We start from the raw sequence: 22,418 nt of genomic DNA, 5'->3' as shown, positions 1-22,418 counted from the left end.
GATGGAGAGAGTTGAGGATGAGAGTGCCGTGTAGTGGGAGGGGAAGGAGAAGAGGGTGGCAGAGGTGTAGGGTGTGGGGTGGCGGAGGAACCAACGTGGCACATTGTAGCCACGTCTTCACTGAAATGGCGAGTCATCACCAGAAAAACACTCAGAGACCACTATGGTGTCCGAAGCTCAATCTGGGGACCACCATGGTAAAATTGGAACCTCGAAACCTCGAAGATCAAATTGGGTAATCCCGTAAATCTCATGAACTATTATGGAAATTTATTCTACTCTAACTACATAAAGAACTCAGCATCATGAATGACCTGTCTGTGTATGCATGATCCTTTTTCTTTTATTCAACGAATGTAAAAAAGAAAGGCATACACACAATGATACAATTTTCAGCATCCTACTATGAATTTCCATTGAGTTAGTTGTGAATGTATAAAGATCAAACTCAACTACTTGGCCACTAAACCAGAATTGGAGGTTTAGCGCATTTCTTCTGCAACTTGACAGCTACGTATCCCCCAAAATGACCTGGGCTTCAGTTTTCTGTTGGTGGCCGTAAAAAGCCACCCCATATGAATTTCACATGTACCACAGTTTGCGATTGTCCATGCATACCTGCCAAAGTGCAGAAATTTGACCAACATGTTATCTTCTTTTCAAACATTCCAATAGAATGTACTCCAACATCATGGAGCCTTTAATCAAAGAATAATATTGATTTACATCCCCAGCTTTGTTATTTGAAAACTACCCAGAAGAATAGCAGCTTGGTTTCAATTTATCCGTCTCATTTCAAACAAACTCAAGTTTCATAATGTGGCCAGAAAATAACAAATTGCTAATGTGGCAGCGGAAAATGAGCATGGATGAGGAATTTGGCTGGGAAAGAGGGTCGACCACGTAAATTAGGGGCCTTTTGGGATGAGTGGGAGAAGATGCTTCACAAGGTTTTTATTTTTCCGTTCTCCTGTTGTATCTATTTTGTGCATCTAGCCTTAGTGATTGCAGTCATATTGTTACCACATTTGATTTGATTAGTTAAAATAAAATAAATTAATCTAAAATAAAAAATATAGGTTCTTAAAACACCCTATTTATAAATGGCAGTTATTTGTACATCTAATTTGATGTCCACTCTAGACACTTCTTAGTCCAAAGTTAATCTAATGGTGATTAAGTTGACGTCTAAATGAATATCGGTATACCACCCTTTTGGGTATACAAATATCATTTTCAATATATAAATAAACTGATATGCTTATGGCAATCAAAGAATCGGAGGAAATGAAATTGCACTGAAACTTACCCGGGAAACCAACTATATTCTGTAACTGGTGGCCCCATGAGGGCTAAGCCTTTTGACTTCGATAGAGTCATTATCTCGTGCACAAAACCATTTGAATTTACATACGCACCAAGAGGACCCTCATTAGACATCACTAACATATCACTTCGCTTTGCAATTAGAGCCTGCAAATTCAGAATGTTGAAACAAGCCTCACTTTAGTCCTGTGCACTTAAAAGGAATAACACAATCCCAAACTGTTTATATCTATCTGCATTGAAAACATCAGGGATCTTCGAGACATAATTATTACCTGACAGATCTTACACCGAACAAGATCAATACTCTCTAGTAATTCAATTTCCCTGCGCAGTCGGTATGGAATGCCATCAATATCCAAAAGCTCCTGTCTTGTAGATTCAGAAACAGGTATTTTACTGGCAATATAAAATGATAAAATATCAGGCGTTTTGACAAGACCATCCACGCTTGGCGCCCCAACTATTTGCTTCCACATATCTACATATTACAATTACAATTATTAGATTTTATCCTAAGTGATTACTGACAGCCAACATAGAAGAACCAAAATTAATTTGTTAGATCCATTTTTTAATACAATACCAATTTACCATATTATTAATCAACAAAGAAGAATCAATTAAGTAAGAAATATAATAAAATGTTATAGAATGAATGTAGAATTTCCGATACCACATATGGTTATACCCAAATCACTAAGGTTAAAGTAAAAAATACCTTTTAAAGCTACTATTTCATCATTTAGAAAATGCATATTCATCTTTCAGTCATTTAACACACTTCCCCTTTCCCTCCTTTCCGCACCCCCTCCCTCTCCCTCTCTCTCTCTCTCTCTCTCTCTATATATATATATATATATATGTTTCCTCTGTTTCTTTCCCCACTCCCCACTCCCCCTCTGACTTACTGAGCTTTTAGTTGGTTTTTGTTTATTTGTTTTTGTTTCTGATGTTTCCCTTTCAATATCCCTTTGTGGTGTTTTCTCTCCCTTTTGTGGTGTTTTTTCCCCTTTGTGGTTGGTTTGAATATGTTGATACAGATCTGGGAGAAGAATATAGTGAAGTTGGCTTTGTGTTCATGGAACTACTTTCAGACCATAAGAGATTTTAGATTTAAGTGGAGAAGAAGAATGGATATTTCAGATTGTTGCAGCACTTTGTGTGTAGCTGAAAAAACTATAGAGACTCAGATATGTCTCTGTTTTTGCATGTTAAAGAAACCCTCGTTATTGAATATTGGGCCCACTCTCCATTTAGAGTTCAACATAGAACATATCTGATCTTGTTCTTTACATTTAGATCTAAGTTATCTCTCCTATCTGTAACTGCCGCTTGGCTATGTTTATGAATGAAATGTTTTCTTCTGTCAAAAAAAAAAAAAAAAAAAGAAGTAGGAACCCCAGCATCAAGGCCCAGAATATTAAACTAAGGGTTACTCTACAAAGAGAGAGTTGCACTGACACAAACACACGATCAAGGGTGACCTGGATCCAAGTGGGGCATGTGAGTTTGGTAAGGAAGTAGGTTATGCTGACTAGGACCGAGAAGGAGTGCCTTCTGCAGTTAGCTCTATATGGGAGGGAACTCTTGCTGAATCACTTGAGCAGAAGTCAGGAGATTCTTGGGGACGATGAAGGCTCCTAACATTTTAAGTTTCCAGTTTGTTTACCTTTCTCATTCTTATTCATCTCTACTGTTGTAAATACATTTTGCACAGTACTATTAGACTGAATACCCAAACTACTTTCAAGTTTTGCAGCTTGATTACCTTTCTACACTCTTATTAGACTAAATATTACACTAGCATATTAGTCTTGTTAACTTATAAATGACAAATTCGATATCTCAATCACATTGGGATAGAAAAATCTGAGCTAAAATGGTAAATGGACAAAAGCATACATTAGTTAGTATTATACACTTGCCAATCCAGAAGACTGTTCCTGGAGATTCTAAGATTTCTAACACATTCATGTTTGAATTAGAATCATTAGGACCGATCAGTATGTAGTAACAAAAGCAAAACATAATTAAGCAACTTATATTATAACGATGTTACAAAAAATAAACATTGAAGAAATGACAGATAAAGAGTTGGAGAAGGCAAAGCCAAACTACCTGAAGCTCTTTGTGCAAGCCAATATGAGTCAAACATACGATATACCCAATGAGGCCAGAATGCTCTTGACATTTTATGTGATGAGCAGGCATCGATAGTTTTACGGCACCTAAGCTGTTCCCTTATGGAAGACTGCTTTCCCGAAGTAGAACAATGCCCAATTCTTGAATCTTGAATTTCAGCATCTTTTCCATAGTTAGAGAGCAACAATCTCAAGGAGTCAGAATCATTTTGGTTAGACCTAATTTCCTGATCAGACTCATACAAGAATTTATCATCACCACTGCTTGCTGATTCATCCATCAAGTCATGGTCATAGCCAGAGCCAACGATTGAATGGTGCATTCTCCTATCCATTGGCGAAAGCTCACTCTCAAAGCTATCTTCTGAATTTGTTTCTGAATCATTTACCCCAACTTTAGATCCACACACTCCTAGGTGAGAATACTTTGAGGGTAGAAGACGTGAGACGACACAACTATGTGGTATATTACTCAAAGGTGCTAACTTCCCAAAAGCATCCCGTGGCATTCTCGATGGCATGTCTTCCTCAATAATCTGTATCTCTCCATTAGGCTAAGAACCACCACCCCAACCAAACGAAGGGAAGGAAAAAGACAAATGGATAGAGAGTCATGAACCTTTAACAACCAATGCGGATAAAAGGAAGTAAACATGATAGTATTCTCACCACTCCTTCTGCATCAATCCAATGTCTTTTCAGATGAAAGCGTTGCTGTCCACGGGTGACCAAATTCAATGAACCATCCTCCAGGCGCCCATATTGTCGAATCTATCGGGATGGGTTTCACAAGTTGTTAGAACTAACACACATGTAAAAAGTGTAGCTTAGCAATTATTAAGTCGTGGATCACCAATACAGTGCTTCTCATCTTACTAAACCTTCAGCATTCAATATTGTACAGAGTATAAATATGCACATGTATAAACTGATTTGTCCGAGAGAGAGAGAGAGAGAGAGAGAGAGAGAGAGAGATAGAGAGAGAGAGAGAGAGAGAGAGGGGGGGGTTGCATGTGATGTGACATGACAGGTTTGGGAAGTGTTGAGGCCTTCATGTTGCTCATACAAAATCATTTTTCTAAATATTCAGTACACAGGCTGTTCTAATCTGATTAGGTTCCATCATTATTCATATACAAACATTTTTTCTACGTTCTTCCTATTCCATTATGAGGTTCCTATCTATAAGTATCAGAGTTTTCAATCCTTAGAGCCCTGGATAGATATCACCAAATATGAAACATAAGAGGGAGCAGTAAGACAAGAGGAAGAGAGGGGGGGGGGGGGGGGAGGTCATCAGAAGAGAAAAGGGATCCTATCTTTTGAAGGAGATAATCATACTTATGGTTGGTTAATCAGTATGATGCTGAGAAAGGCTAATGGCTATTGTGATTGCTCAACGACAAGGAAATGCTTTAATGCATGCCAAAAGTGGAGCTGGCACAATCCAAAAGGTTACCAACCAATATTGATGAAGACTTTGGTCAGATATTTGTCACCCAAAATATGATTTCAATCAACCAGCATGGATAGAGGGCAAGAAATAGCATTGGCATATCTTCTAACCGTAGTCCAGAAAGACTGATCCATCATGAACAAGATAACCACTGATTATTGGTTAACAAATCAGGACATATTGTGATGTGAAACTCTAGAATAACAACTAAAGAAGGTTTCCTCAGTAGGAATACGTCACAAACAGCACAATAGTTGGCAGGAAATACCTCTGCAGTCGTTCCAACACTTGCGGCTTTCATCCTATAATTTGCAGTATCCCTGTGAACTCGAATCTGGAAGAGGCACCCACAAGTATATGTAATTCATGTTTTCAAGAACAGCTGAAAGAATCCAAAGCATGACTAAAGAATGAGCAGACATGGTAATAAGTTCACCTACCACACCAATAGTGTAAGGAACATCAACCTGACGCAAAGCTCTCCCAATAGCAGCCACAAGATTTGCTTCAGTCACTCTCAGGGGAAGGGAAGCCCCAGGAAAGAGTACAACACCTGAATATTGCTAGGATTAACATCAGTTCTTTCTGTGAGTAAGAATTTACACAAAGCAAATGAGGATGACAAGATGATAAGTCAAGCGAGATGACAACTTTGCACCAATTTTACTCCAGAAGCAATAAATTGACCATTTGAAAGAATATATTCAACCATCATTAGTAGAATAGAGACCCAAAATAAAAATGAGCAAAAGCACCATAAGACAGTGCTGCACAATGAAAAGGTTAGGACACCTGAAATTCCATCCAGACGCCAATAGACATATAACAAAAGAAAGAACCTTAAAATAAGGCAAGTGAAAAAGCAAAAGATTGACAAGGACTACCATGGTGAAAGCAAAACCTCTTTTTTAATTTATAAATTGAATAGTTTTAGAGGACAGTAACTCATATTCAGAGAACGAATGATGATTCAAATGTTCAAACATGATCCATAAGCACACTGCAAAGACATTATGCCTTTTTAACAAGATTTTATCAATATTTTACACGAATATTCAGCTACTTGTTGTATATAAAAGTAGGACAACAATGCAGAACCACAGAGCTGTCAGTTTTGACAAAAAACCATGTTATAAGATAAAAGACCATGAAACTGAAATCTGTGAAGGATGACATAGATACCTTCTAGACAGAAAAGCGGAGTGTTCAATACAGCACCACCATCATAGAAAGCTGTCCTATGGCGTGCGTCTTCAACCTCTGTGACATGCAAGTTATCACACTTCACATGAAACAATAACATGTAACAGTAGAAAAGGGAACATACATACAACCAAGTCCAATAGACAAATACCTACCACCCAAATATGAATGTAAGGATACTACACAGGTATTGTAAGTGAACTCGCCATCGAAGGTTGCGCCGCCAAATCCGCGACCACTGTAAACCACACAGCATGAACGATAGACTCTCAGTAACACTAAGAAAAAGTTCAATTTGATCCATTATACCGAATCCATGTGCAAATTGCAATTTCCCAAGCATTAAAATCAGCTAACTGTGCCTCTACTACATCAAATCCTATAACACCAAATGTTCCTTTTTCATATTTCAATAACAATTGAACCAAAAACAAATAAAAACGAAAGAAACCAAGTATATAAGGCATTTTAGCATTCTGTTTCAGTTTAATATAGCACATCCAAATGGAATTTTCAGCTGTAGCTCTCAAGAATCGCAAATAAAAATAGCTAAATCGAATTAAACGCCATAGAATCGAGAAAAATCATAGGAAAAAACAAGAATAAGGCCAATTACGTAGGGTCAGTGTCTTCATCGGAAGATTCGAGAATATCATCAACCTCCTCGATCTGCAACTCCTCAAGATCGAGCTGGCGAATCTGTTCGATCTGATACCTTTCCCTGTCGAGGAGGATTCTTCTCTCTTCTTCATCCATTTTGTTCTTCAGGGTTTGTGTGAATTGCAAATGAAGGTGAAAATAGGAAGAAACGTAGAAACGATCAACACTAATTGTTGCCGCTTAGTGTTCTTTATTTGCAAATGCTTACGGTAATTTTAAAGAACATTTTCTAAGTTGATGACTGACCACCACCTAATATTGCATGTTATTTAGTTATTACATGTGTGCATAGCCTTGTGATTTTAATTTTTACAGTAAAACATACTATTTGTTAAAATTTTTAAAATTATTTTTAAGTTTTATTTTGTTTAAAAAAAAAATTTATTTAAATCAAGTATATTTTTAAAAGCTCATTTTTTAAAAAATTGATGACTAATTCGATAACAATTATACAAAAACAATTTTTTGGACAAATTAAGTCACACATAGTTTTCATACATTATTATTGAAATAATTTTAAAATTTTTAAAATTTAATTGTCAGAGATATATCTAATATAATTCGAAATTTTTTAGAACAAAATTAAAATAAAATAAAATTAAGAGATATTTTTAAAATTTTTGACAAAAGAAAAAAATATATTTTATCCTAATTTTTATTATCAACGACTAATCACTCATTCAGATTAAATCCCATAGTGATTCCTAATATTTACGACTTTTATTATTTTAATCACTTAAATTCAAAATTCACTATACTTATCCCCATTGGTCCTTGGATCCTTTCCGACATTGAGTTAACGAGCGAAATACCGAGTTAGTTCAGACTTGTCACACTAGACAGAAGGCTAAATGATGTTTGTTCATTTTGTCGCTTAAACAAGGCAAAAATGAGATCTTTTTGAAGAATGAGGTGAGATAAAATGGTTTGCACATTATATAAACTCTTCTTCGTCTTCTTATTTTGCCTTGTTTAAGCGCTAAAACAAAACGACACTGTTTAATCTTGTATATAGAGTGGTAAGTCAGAACTAGTTCAACATTTTGTTTGCCGACTTAGTACTAGAAAGGGTCCAGAAATTAATATAGTGTCCAAAGCTGAATTTCAAAAAATATTATAATGAATTTTGAATTTGAGAGACTAAAATAATAAAAGTTGTGAATATAAAAAACTACTTTAGAGATTTAGTCCACCCATTCAACTTCTCAAACATCACCACATTCATCATAAGTGTTATTTAAGAAGATAGAGTAAAAAAACAACCATAAATAGAAAAATTAGGATTTTGCCTTCAAAAAATATAAATGATAAATTAATTTGGATTTATCTATCTTGTGTTTTAAGGGCGAGATAAGTGTTGTTTTAGTCCTTAAACTTTAGGATCAAAATGAAAATCGTTCTTAACCTTTTTTTCGTTTGTTTAAAATAGTCCCCAACATCACATTTAGTAATAAAATCATCTTTTTGACAAATTTATCTTTTATACATTTAATAATTAAAATAAACAATATTTTTCTCTTTATCCTTTCCCTCCTTTCCTCATCATCCTCCTTCTCCCTTCTTCTCTCATTTTCACCGCTTCCAAGTCACCATCTTTTATCGTCGGAAATACCATACCACAGTTTTTTTTCCCTTGTCTTCAGTCAGCTTCTTCCACGTAGTTTACCTCTTTGTCTTCTCTCTCGTCACACCACCAACAACACGATTTGACTCTTCATCTTCTCCCTTGTCACACCACCGGTGACACGGTTTGGCCCTCCCTATTCTCTCTTGTCACACCACCAGTGACTCTCCTCACGTTTCTAGCATCACCGCTCGTGCCTTTCCTCCCAACCCTGCCCACACCTCTGTGTTGTCCTTTGTCGCCGCCTCTATGACACCCTACTGCCGCAATTTTTTTGTGCAGTACCATTGTAACACCTTAACTTTTAACACCTCATTATCGTACTAAAAGCTTAGGTGTTACTTATCTCTAAACCTTTTAAGTTTATACTATCTTTATTTAATTATTAAAAGTTACAAAACCTACCTCCGTACAAAATCACAATAATCGAAGCTTCAGGAAAGGTTTTTGAATGAGAAATTGAAGAAGAAAACGTCGAAATCGGCTACTCCACCTCCGGAGCTCCCTCGGCCGAACCTTGCATGGATGACAACAGCTGTAACACCCTACCACATTAAGCTTTATGCTTAAGTCGTAAAACAGAGGTGGTATGGTATTACGACCTCTAAAATAAAATGAGTACACATAATAACAGAAGAATTATAATATGCTAGGAGCCTTGAAGAATAGAGGAAATAAAAATCGCAAAATAAAAGCGCAACGCTCAAGGAACGAGTTAACTTGCGTGCTAAGAAAATCATAACTATTAAATATAAGATAACAGAAGTAGGAATAGAGTTCCAAAGGTACAAAATAACAAGCTGGCTGGAGAATACACACACACACACACACACACACACACACACACACACACACACACATATATATACACACACACACACACACACACACACACACACACACACACACACACACACACACACACACACACACACACACACACACACACACACACACACACACACACATATATATATATATATATATATATATATACATATCCAAAACCCAGATGTACATAAACAAAATTCTGCCTCTCCATACACCTCTAGGAGGATCAAAAAGGGTAAGTTATGTAGAGAGAAAGCTAAGTACATATATATACATCATAGCATAACAAAATAACCCACTAACCACTCCGCTTCAAGAGTCCAGACGCCTAACGAGATGCCTCTTGACCTGCATCTGAAAAATAACAACATAGTATGGAATGAGAACCGGAGGTTCTCAGTATGATAAAGGTGCCACACATATAAGATATAAGGTCCTGGGAATGCCAGAGGCAATCCTAGAACGCCGACACTCAGATTACAGAGCTTAAAGTATTAAACAAAAGCCATAAAAGGTGGTTTTCTAAGAGTATCTATGCCTAACTAGCTTAATTTTACATCTAAATTTCATGCTGTCATTCCTCCATACCTCCAACTCCATCTTGCATTTCACAGACATTTAAACAGATAAAGGCAAGCACAAGAAGGTTACAAATACTGCAGGTAACAAATACACATTTAACATGGCAATTACATTTAGACACACCCAATTAAAACACAAGCAAGTAATTCAAGTAATATGCATATGATGCATGCCTGTCCTATGGCTGATGAGGCTCATCTGTCGGTTATCCAGCTAACCCGACAAGTCTGAATTGTACTTAGACTGTCCTCCGACGTGCATCCCCAAGAGTCTATGCATAGCTTTATCTCAAATAATCAATATTGCTCAATGGGGATAACATTCTCGGGAATTTATATAGTGCCCGGTCACACTTACGTTATAGGGTCAACAGAGTATCAAATTTTCAACCTAGTACACGTGGTAGCAAGTCACGACACTTAATTCAGGGAATCTCGTATCTCAGATCATTCAAATTCATAAGCCATATAAATAATTCAATTATAATTCATCAATATCCACATCATTCTCAATTGCATCTCATTCATCATCATACATTAAACATATTCAATCCTTATCCTTCATTATCACACCTCCCATTCCGTCCATCAATAGTTCCAATTCAAAATATAATTCATTCTTTTCTAAGAATCAAACTTCAAACTTAAAACATACTCATTTTCTTAATAACTTAAAATCAAACCATATAACCTTTAAATCTAAATCTCTTTTAAATAATCATATAAACAAAATCTCTAACTTTTATAAAATTTCAGTAGCATCTCCTCTAAAACTCGGACTTTGCCACCCTTTTCGGGTCCAAACCTGCATTCTTTTCAACTCAACATACCCTTCCTCATCATCATAACAATCACCACAACAAATCTACCTCAGATCAACAATTATACTTACATAGTATTCAAATCCAACAACCAAAATTTAATCAAGAATCATAGTTCACAAATCCTAGGCTCTTAACACAAAATACCTCATTTCAATAATTCACTAAATCACCAGTTAATTAACAAGCACCAAACCAACCATGTTCATCAACAGGATACTAAGTATTAAATATACACATGCAATCCAACTTATCCTATGGTCATCTAGCCTAAATTTTCATAGAACATTATATATTAAATGCAAGAAACCTAAACCATACCTTGGCCGATTTCCACGTAACGACCAAAGCAAATTATTTAAAACCAAGGCAGCCCCTTCAAAATTTAACTAATCAGCTTCCTCCGAGTTCCAATATTCACAATTTCAAGCTCCAATCATTTATTCACAACCTAATACACATTCATAACACATATATATCCAATTTAATACTCAAAGCTCAAATTCAATAAAATTAAAATAAAATTATCATATCCTAACCTTACCCAAGCTTCACATAAGCAAGAGTAAACGTTTTTCTCAAGCTAATTGGATCCTAAAACATCAGAAATCAAAGAAATTCAACATTCCCACTTAAAATTCGAAAATTGGAGGAGGAGAAGGCTGAGAGTGATTAAACAAGTTACCTATGAAATTGTTTTGATAGAAACGTAGAGCTCGACGCGGTGAACGCGTGGCCGCAAATGGTGCGGCGATTGGAGCTCAGACGGAGGAGATACGTGGGTTTGAAATTAACGTGAGGGTTGGGGAAGCTTTCGTTCCTCCTTTCCCCTTGCTGTTCGATGCAGCTTCTATTGCATTTTAGGGGAAAAAATGAGCTTCGGCTCTTTTAAAGGTGGGACCAGTTGGGCCCATGGGCCCAGTTTGGGCCCGATTTAACTGGTTCGGTCCGTTCGGTCTAATCTTGGACAGAATTCTTTGAAATTAATATCAAAATTCTTGTTTCAATTAGCTCTATCCTAATTTGATATAATATTCATATTTATAATCCTCCTTATTAAAAATTAATTTATTGACTAATTATTTACTAATTTAATCGGGGTTTACATTCTACCCACCTAATAAAGAATTTTGCCCTCAAAATTCAAATCTAATTACCTGAAAAGAGATGTGGATAATCCTTTTGCATATCTGATTCAAGCTCCCAAGTATGTTTCTTGATACCAGCTTGACTCCAAGCTACTTTTACCAATGATACTTCATTCCCGCGTAATCGTTTAATACTAGTATCATCAATTCTTACTGGAACTACTAGAAGTGTTAAATCTTCTCTCACTTGGATTGTTCTGGTTCTAGAACATGACTTGCATCAGGAGTATACTTCCGAAGCTGTGACACATGAAACACGTCGTCCAAATTCGAAAGATATGGCGGTAAGGCAATTCTATAAGCCACTAGCCCAATCCTCTTCAGGATCTCAAACAGTCCAATATAACGGGGATTCAATTTTTTAGTCTTAATAGCTCTTCCCACTCCAGTGGTTGGTGTAACTTTCAGAAAGACATGTTCTCCTTCTTCGAGTTCCAAAGGCTTTCGCCTCTGGTCAGCATAGCTCTTTTGGCGGCTTTGGGCTATAAGCATTCGACTACGAATCTTCTTTATCTGCTCAGTCATTTCAGCTATCATCTCAGGCCCTAACAAACTCCTCTCTCCAGTTTCATACCAACACAACGGAGATTGACATTTTCTTCCATACAGAGCCTCATATGGAGCCATTCCGATGCTCGCATGATAGCTATTATTATAAGCGAATTCTATTAATGGCACATACAAATCCCAGCTCGCTAGCTGATCCAAAACACAAGCCCTTAGCATATCCTCCAAGGTCTGAATAGTTCTCTCTGACTGACCATCTGTCTGAGGGTGATACGCAGTACTTAAACTTAGCTGAGTTCCAAATGCACGCTGAAAATCTCCCCAGAACCTTGATGTAAAGCGAGGATCCCTATCAGATATAATGGTAGAAGGCACGCCATGCAACCTGACAATCTCTTTGATATACATTCGAGCTAATTCTTCCATTGTGCAACTTATTCGGATAGGAAGTAAGTGAGTTGATTTTGTCAGTCGATCCACAACCACCCAAATAGCATCACAACCAGATCGGGTTCTAGGCAAACTATCACAAAATCTATTGCGATACTCTCCCATTTCCATTGTGGAATTTCCAAAGGCTGAAGGGTCCCTGACGGTCTCTGATGCTTAACCTTAACCTTCTGACACGTTAAACATTTTGATACATACAATGCCACATCATTCTTTATACCTGGCCACCAGAACATCATTTTCAGATCCTGATACATTTTAGTACTCCCCGGGTGAATTGAGAATCCACTCTTATGAGCTTCCTTCAAAATACTCTGTCGTAGGTCTCCGATATCTGGCACAATAATCTGGTTCTTGAACTTCCATAAACCATCCTGTCCTTCTGATACTCTCCATTGTTTTCCCTGTTCAACTGCTGGTAATACCTTACGTAACGCTTCACTGTCTCGATGAGCCTTCAGAAGTTCTGATTTAAAATCACTTGAAATCTGCAACTGACTCAAACACAAAATTCTAAATTCTTCTCTAATTCCCAGATTCAAACCTTGAAATGCCTTCAGTAACTCTTCCTCCTGTAGCATCATCCAAGCTGCATATGAAGACTTCCGACTCAAAGCGTCTGCCACAACGTTCGCTTTTCCTAGATGATAATTCAATTCAAAATCATAATCTTTCAGAAGCTCCATCCACCTCCTCTGACGCATATTCAACTCTTTCTGCTCAAAAAGATACTTCAAACTCTTATGATCTGAGAAAACATGAAACCTAATGCCATAGAGATAGTGCCTCCAAATCTTTAAAGCAAACACAACAGCAGCAAGTTCCAAATCATGTGTCGGGTAATTTATTTCATGCGGCCTTAACTGCCGTGAGGCGTATGCTACAACATTTTGGTGCTGCATCAGAACGCACCCCAAACCCTTAAGAGATGCATCACAGTACACTTCAAAGGGTTCACTCGGTTCAGGTAATACCAACACGGGTGTAGTAGTCAATCTGTGCTTCAATGCTTGGAAGCTCTCTTCACATTCTGGAGACCAAACAAAAGGCGTATCCTTCCTAGTCAACTTAGTTAAAGGTAAGGCAAGCTGTGAAAATCCCTTAATGAATCTGCGATAATACCCTGCCAAACCTAAGAAACTTCTGATCTCTGTCACTGAAGTTGGTCGCTCCCAATTTATCACTGCTTCCACCTTAGCAGGATCCATAGCTATTCCCAGCTTACTCACCACATGGCCGAGAAACTTCACTTCACTCTTCCAGAACTCACATTTAGATAACTTAGCATATAACTTCCTTTCTCTCAGAATTTGCAACACAGTTCTCAAGTGTTCAGCATGTTCCTCTTCAGACTTGGAATAAACAAGAATGTCATCAATGAAGACAATAACAAACTTGTCCAGATACGGTCGGAAAATCCTGTTCATATAATCCATAAATACTGTCAGGGCATTAGTTAACCCGAAAGACATCACTGTATACTCATAATGACCATAACGGGTTCTGAAAGCAATTTTCGGAATATCCTCGTCTCTAACACTTATCTGATGATACCCGGATCGCAAATCAATCTTAGAAAATACACCGGCACCCTGTAACTGATCCATTAGATCATTGATTCTAGGCAACGGATATTTATTCTTCACAGTGATCTTATTCAATTGCCGATAATTGATACACAGCCGCATACTCCCATCCTTCTTCTTTACCAGTAACACTGGCGCTCCCCAAGGAGAAACACTTGGTCGGATAAAATGCTTACCTAACAGATCTTCCAGCTGAGCCTTCAGTTTAGCCATTTCTAAAGGTGACATCCTATAAGGAGTAATTGAAATTGGACCGGATCCAGGTACCAACTCGATTGCAAATTCAACCTCTCGGTTAGGTGAGAATTCATTAATACCATCCGGAAACACATCTGGAAATTCACATACAACCGGAATCTGCTCTAAACTCTAATCATCACCTGATACTCCTGCAGTTAATAACATAATACCATGACATTCAGTTCCTAAACAGTTTACTATCATAGAATTCAAATAGTAACTATTCACCACAACCGTTGCTTCTGACCCTTCCGGCATAAACTGTATTGACTTCTCAGTACAATCAAGCAAAACATGATTCTTGGATAACCAATCCAATCCCAAAATGAGATCAAGACCAGTCATAGGCAAACAAATCAAATCATGCACAAATTCACGCTGTTGTACTCGAAAGGGAACTTGTGGACATCCTATCCTAGTCACCATAGCTTCATGAGTAGCATTATATACTTTCAAATCATAACCTAAAACCACCATTCTCAATCCTAACTCATGGGCCTTTTCAAATGCAATAAATGAATGACTTGCTCTTGAATCAAATAAAGCATTTAAGATTTTACCAGCCATTTCATAATTACCTCTAATCAGTGTCTCAGATCCCTCAGCACCTATGGTAGAAGTGGTGTATACTCTCCTTGGCTGCTGCACCCTACCAGTCTCATACTTCTTCTTCTCAGGGCAATTAGTGGCCATATGTCCGGGCTGTCCACAGGAATAGCATACTCCAAGTCCTACTCTGCATGAAACTCCAGGATGATACCTTCCGCACCTCTGACAATTCAGATCCTGCTGTGGCTGCTTCCCAAACCTTCTTCCCTGATTAACATTAGTATTCGGCCTTCTGTAATTACCCTGGCCCTGAGTCTGCTGTGGAACAAAACCTCCACGCTTGAAATTCTTACCTCTCAGAGCAAAGCTCCTCCTTGAAGGCCTCTGAAAAGACACCCTCAAACTCCCTTTCTCTACTGCCGCCTTTCTCACACAATCTTCAGCCACCCTACTCTTATTCACTAATTCAGAAAACACCCTGATCTCCATTGGGGCAACAAAGCTCAGAATATCACTCCGAAGACCTCCTTCATATTTAATACACTTCCATTCAGCAAAATCTTCAGGCGCACCTTGACAGATAAGAGAAAAACGACACAACTCCTCAAACTTACTAGTATACTCAGCAACAATCATCTATCCTTGTTTTAACTACATTAATTCAAGTTCCTTGGCATTTCTGGCTGAATTAGGAAAGTATTTCTTATAGAACTCTGCCCGGAAAACCTCCAAAGGAATCGCAACACCATCAGGCTGTAGGATACGTCGTGTTCTCTGCCACCAATACTGAGCCTCACCTTGCAGCTGATAAGTTTCAAATTCAACCAATTGCTCCTCAGGAACCTGTTGGGCCTGTAATGCCTGTTCCATAGCCTGAATCCAATTATTTGCATCAGTGGGATTTGAGGATCCCCTAAAAGTTGGAGGGCAAACTTTCAGAAACGTTGCAAGTGTCATAGGACCGTCCTCATCATTATTGTTCCCATGATTACCCTGGTTTATTTGATTACCCAGTGCCTCGGCTGTCGCCTGCATAGCTGCATCCATATTTCCCAGGGCAGCCATAAAGTCTATTGGATCAGTCCCTATAGGGGCAGGAGTAACGGTGCCTGTCCTACCTCTACCTCGCCCGCGATCGCGTCCGCGAGTTGACATCTGGTCCCTATACACACCAAACAAGTGATATTAAGTTGATCAGTCTCAATATCGCAGGTCTAATACTTTAAGTTCCAAATGCATGCTCACAAACGTTTATGCCATATATATCAGTCAGATATCCTAATAGCACATAAACACATATACAGAGAATGCACAGAAGTAGAATCAGTCCGTCTTTCAGGCTCTATAGGAACGAACTGCTCTGATACCATAATGTAATACCCTACCACATTAAGTTTTACGCTTAAGTCGTAAAACAGAGGTGGTATGGTATTACGACCTCAAAAATAAAACGAGTACACATAATAGCAGAAGAATTATAATATCCTAGGAGCCTTGAAGAATAGAGAAAATAAAAATCGCAAAATAAAAGCGCAACGCTCAAGGAACGAGTTAACTTACGTGCTAAGAAAACCATAACTATTAAATATAAGATAACAGAAGTAGGAATAGAGTGCCAAAAGTACAAAATAACAAGCTCTTGACTCAGCCTGCGAAGTCAAGACTGGCCGAAGAATATACACACATATATACATATATATACATATCCAAAACCCAGATGTACATAAACAAAATCATGCCTCTCCATACACCTCTAGGAGGATCAAAAACGATAAGTTATGTGGAGAGAAAGCTAAGTACATATATATACATCATAGTATAACAAAATAACCCAGTAACCACTCCGCTTCAAGAGTCCAGACGCCTAACGAGATGCCTCTCGACCTGCATCAGAAAAATAACAACATAGTATGGAATGAGAACCGGAGGTTCTCAGTATGGTAAAGGTGCCACACATACAAGATAAAAGATCTTGGGAATGCCAGAGGCAATCCTAGAACGCCGATACTCAGATTACAGAACTTAAAATATTAAACAAAAGCCATAAAAGGTGGTTTTCTAAGAGTATCTAAGCCTAACTAGCTTAATTTTACATCTAAATCTCATGCTACCATTCCTCCATACCTCCAACTCCATCATGCATTTCACAGACATTTAAACAGATAAAGGCAAGCACAAGAAGGTTACAAATACTGCAGGTAACAAATACACATTTAACATGGCAAGTACATTTAGACACACCCAATTAAAGCACAAGCAAGTAATTCAAGTAATATGCATATGATGCATGCCTGTCCTATGGCTGATGAGGCTCATCTGTCGGTTATCCAGCCAACCCGACAAGTCTGAATTGTACTTAGACTGTCCCCCGACGTGCATCCTCAAGAGTCTATGCATAGCTTTATCTCAAATAATCAATATTGCTCAATGGGGGTAACATTCCCGGGAATTTATATAGTGCCTGATCACACTTACGTCGTAGGGTCAACAGAGTATCGAGTTTTCAACCTAGTACACGTGGTGGCAAGTCACGGCACTTAATTCAGGGAATCTCGTATCTCGGATCATTCAAATTCATAAGCCATATAAATAATTCAATTATAATTCATTAATATCCACATCATTCTCAATTGCATCTCATTCATCATCATACATTAAACATATTCAATCCTTATCCTTCATTATCACACTTCCCATTCCGTCCATTAATAGTTCCAATTCAAAATATAATTCATTCTTTTCTAAGAATCAAACTTCAAACTTAAAACATACTCATTTTCTTAATAACTTAAAATCAAACCATATAACCTTTAAATCTAAATCTCTTTTAAATAATCATATAAACAAAATCTCTAACTTTTATAAAATTTCGGCAGCATCTCCTCTAAAACTCGGACTTTGCCACCCTTTTCAGGTCTAAACCTGCATTCTTTTAACCTCAACATACCCTTCCTCATCATCATAACAATCACCACAACAAATCTACCTCAGATCAACAATTATACTTACACAGTATTCAAATCCAACAACCAAAATTTAATCAAGAATCATAGTTCACAAATCCTAGGCTCTTAACACAAAATACCTCATTTCAATAATTCACTAAATCACCAGTTAATTAACAAGCACCAAACCAACCATGTTCATCAACAGGATACTAAGTATTAAATATACACATGCAATCCAACTTATCCTATAGTCATCTAGCCTAAGTTTTCACAAAACATTATATATTAAATGCAAGAAACCTAAACCATACCTTGGCCGATTTCCACGTAACGACCAAAGCAAATTATTTAAAACCAAGGCAGCCCCTTCAAAATTAAGTAATCAGCTTCCTCCAACTTCCAATATTCACAATTTCAAACTCCAATTATTTATTCACAACCTAATACACATTCATAACACATATATATCCAATTTAATACTCAAAGCTCAAATTCAATGAAATTAAAATAAAATTATTGTATTCTCACCATACCCAAGCTTCACATAAACAAGAGTAAACGTTTTCCTCAAGCTAATTGGATCCTAAAACATCAGAAATCAAAGAAATTCAACATTCTCACTTAAAATTTGAAAATTGGGGAAAGAGAAGTCTGAAAGTGATTAAATAAGTTACCTATAAAATTGTTCCGATAGAAACGTAGAGCTCGACACGGTGAACGCGTAGCCGCAAACGGTGCGGCGATTGGAGCTCAGACAGAGGAGATACGTGGGTTTGAAATTAACGTGAGGGTTGGGGAAGCTTTCGTTCCTCCTTTCCCCTTGCTGTTCGATGCAGCTTCTGTTGCATTTTAGGGGAAAAATGAGCTTCGGCTCTTTTAAAGGTGGGACCAGTTGGGCCTATGGGTCCGGTTTGGGTCCGATTTAACCGGTTCGGTCCGTTCGGTCCAATCTTGAGTCGAATTCTTTGAAATTAATATCAAAATTCTTGTTTCAATGAGCTCTATCCTAATTTGATATAATATTCGCATTTATAATCCTCCTTATTAAAAATTAATTTATTAACTAATTATTTACTAATTTAATCGGAGTTTACAACAGCTTCATTATTAATTTTTCCCGAACATAAGTAGCGTCAACGTGAAGATGAGGAAGATACGAATACTTTCATCAGATTAGATTTTTTATTGAAATTATGGATTTCAAGAAATCAAACGCCAAAAGTCGGAAGTTTCATGGTTTCTCGATCTCTCTCTCACGGCCATTTTTTCTTTTCTTTCAACAAAAATGAAGCATGCTTAGCTGATTTGAAATGAGAATGACGATAATTAATGGTAATAATAATGATTTAGTTGGTTTGGTGACACATGGGGAGTTGCGTATCATGCATGAGCCACATCTCAGGTTATAAAGCTGTTGAGTCAGCAGTTCAAGTTATAAATATCTTAAACGAATAATTATAAAAATTAGATATATTAAAACACAAGTAATAATATATATATATATATGTGAGTTACTAATATAAATGAGATTAGTAACATAACGATAAAAAATATACGGTGAAGCATTAGTAAAGCTAAGTTTATCGAAGAGTACTAATATTTACTCATGTCGGCGGATATCTAGCTCGATAATAATATTATTAACTAAACTTTATTTTTTAAATTAAAAATATCAATTATAAAATATATATAATTTTCATTGTTTAATAAATTACTAAATTATACTTTTAATTATGTAAAATATTTCATCATAATATATATATATATATATATATATATATATATATATATATATATATATATAAAAGAATATGAATTTAATTGAACTCAAATATTTATAAAATTAATTTAATTACTTTTAATAAAATAATTTCTAAAAATAAGGAACTCCAATTAATAAAATAAATTATAACTTATTTATATTTAGACTTTTAAAAATGTGAGTCGTTACATTATGGTATCAGAGCAGTTTGTTCCTGTTAGAGCCTTGAGAATGGACTGACTATGCTTCACTGTATACTCTGAGTGTCTGTCATGCAGTAGGACTTATCCTAATGACAAGAGTTTGAGTTTCAGATGCATGACTGTCTATTGATTAATGTTGTTAGTCAACCATTGCATTCCTCATGGTATTAGGTCTGGTCAACTTAATACTAATTATTTATGTATATAAAAACACTAATAGATTATCATAGACGAGATAGAAATAATAAGTTATGAGAAAATAAGTGAGGGTTCAAATATAATTTTATAAAATATTGAGGTTGAAAATAGAATATTAAAAAGTTTATGATTTAGAAAGTAATTAATAAAAGTTTAAAAATAAGATTTTATAAACTAAGTTTTAAAAGAAGATTATAAATATTATTTTAAGTACTCCTTTAAAATTACTCATTTATATTAAAATAAATCATTATTATAGTTAGTATTTATCACAAATATTATTTTGTAAGAATATTATAATGTGTAATATTAATGAGAAAGCAAGCAAGCAAAGTAATCTTAAAAGCTTTAGAGAATGCAGACTTAATTAAAGTACTATATAATTCTTTTTCATAAGACACTTAGGGAAAGGCGAGGGAGTAATGCGAAGATAAATTATATTATGGAATGATAAGAAAGAAAAGAAAAATATTAAAGAACCTCTGCCACAGGAGAGCAGAGAGCAAAGATTAAAAGAATCTAAAGAACCTCTACCACAGAAGAACAGAGAGCAGGAATAAAAGAAACGAAAGAAAGAACGAAACAAAAAGGAGATAAGCAGAAGTATTATTTGGCATTGAGAATGAGCTGAGATGATTGTGTACCTGCTGAAAATAAGCAGAGATATGGTGGTGAATCCACCAAAATTTACTTCCAGAGATACATTGGCCAATCCAGGGGATGGTCGCACCTGTAAGACAGAGGTTTCTTACAGAGGTTATCGATACATTCATTGGCCAGAGAGAGCCTCACCTGTAAGACTGAGGTTGCTTACAGAGGTTATGGCACTGGAAACTAAACCCAGACAAAGGTTGCTGAGTTGCTTTGGGAGCAGGTCAAAACCAACAGATGAGCTCATTACTTGCACTAAGGATAGACATGCATCATACTTGTATGCGCATATTTGTTTGTGGACTATATTTTCTGTGATTGTAGGTATGCTAAATGACTGTTTGAATTCTGTGTTCTATAATTGTTGAATTGGATTGTCCCTTATTGACTGTTATTACTGATCAAGTATATATAAAATGAACTAAACTTCTAAGTTCTAACCCCGATCCTACTAAGAACTCCTCATTTTTTACCCCTTATTTCCACCCCCTTTCAGCTACAGGCACGAAGGTTTAGTCCGGAACTACAAGAGCATAGAAGATTATATTCACGAGTTGAGTTTTTAAAATTTATTTTCCCCTCGTCGGCTATTATTTTGGTTTTTAGACGGGTAGGACTTGTAATTGAGATCATTTGAATAAGTCTATGTATGTAATGCTATGTGAATATATAAATACTTTTGTGATTAAGTGATTGAAAATAAAGTCTCCTTTCGTCTTCTTAATTAAAGTTTTGGTTCGTATTCGCAAAGGCTCAATATTAAATAAAGATGGTATGTAATAAAAATGTTTAGAGGTAAGTAACGCCTGAACTTTTGGTACGATCATGAGATGCTAAAAGTTAAGGTGTTACATTAAGGTATCAGAGCAGTCTTTCTTGTTAGAGCAGTGGCGGAACCAGAAATTTCATAAGAGGGTGGCCAATTAAATATAAAATATAACAAAAAATTAACAAAATATGATTTGTAGCATATATATCAAAGGAGTAATTATATTATATAAAAGTCAATATTCAACTACATATTTTAAGATTTTGGTATTTTTAAACTTGCTCGATGATGCTTCATGGAACTAAAATCATCAATTATCATCTATGAAGTGAATTTTGAAGCAATCTCCTTTTCAATATATACAATCATATAATCTGCTAAAAATTCATCTTCTATCTTGTTTTGAAGCCTTGTTTTAATAATCTTCATAGCTAAAAAGGCCCGTTCAGTTGTTGCTGTTATCACAGGAAGAGTCCAAACAAGACGAATTAATCTATCAATTAAAGGATATATATTTGATTTTCCTGTCTCTGTCAATTTTTGACACAATTCAGCAAGAGTAGACAAATCCTAAAAATCTGGAGCTTTAACCATATCAAGTTCATAATGTTGTAACTCATAATCCAATTGAATCTTTTCTTGCTCAGAAAAATCTAAAGAATAGAAAATTTTTGTAAGATTGCATATGTTGCAAACACTGATGTACTCAATATGAGGAGCTCAGTTGCTTACTCACTAAATCTACTATTTAGCTCTTTCAA

General features: G+C 36.3%; 1 protein-coding gene across 1 annotated transcript; it reads right to left on the bottom strand.

Annotated features, from left to right (window-relative positions):
• Positions 1-248: 248 nt before the first annotated feature.
• LOC112755565 (uncharacterized) lies at positions 249-7,048 on the bottom strand. The gene is made up of 10 exons (XM_025803736.3): positions 6,746-7,048; positions 6,285-6,367; positions 6,109-6,186; positions 5,367-5,479; positions 5,195-5,260; positions 4,140-4,241; positions 3,448-4,024; positions 1,602-1,807; positions 1,310-1,473; positions 249-618 (listed from the first exon to the last, which is right to left on the bottom strand). Exons 1-10 carry the CDS (start codon positions 6,883-6,885, stop codon positions 483-485), a joined length of 1,665 nt encoding a protein of 554 aa, XP_025659521.1. The 5' UTR covers positions 6,886-7,048; the 3' UTR covers positions 249-482.
• Positions 7,049-22,418: the final 15,370 nt, after the last annotated feature.

Source organism: Arachis hypogaea, chromosome 6 (genome assembly GCF_003086295.3).
Source record: "Arachis hypogaea cultivar Tifrunner chromosome 6, arahy.Tifrunner.gnm2.J5K5, whole genome shotgun sequence".
Classification (NCBI taxonomy): Eukaryota; Viridiplantae; Streptophyta; class Magnoliopsida; order Fabales; family Fabaceae; genus Arachis; species Arachis hypogaea.
This window is presented reverse-complemented; position numbering and strand designations above follow the sequence as displayed.

Coding starts and splice junctions, on each gene's coding strand:
- LOC112755565 (XM_025803736.3), bottom strand. CDS start 6,885: ATGGATGAAGAAGAGAGAAGAATCCTCCTCGACAGGGAAAGGTATCAG. Junction 6,368..6,745: donor GATGAAGACACTGACCCTAC/GTAATTGGCCTT, acceptor TGTGGTTTACAG/TGGTCGCGGATTTGGCGGCG. Junction 5,480..6,108: donor TCCGCTTTTCTGTCTAGAAG/GTATCTATGTCA, acceptor AGCAATATTCAG/GTGTTGTACTCTTTCCTGGG.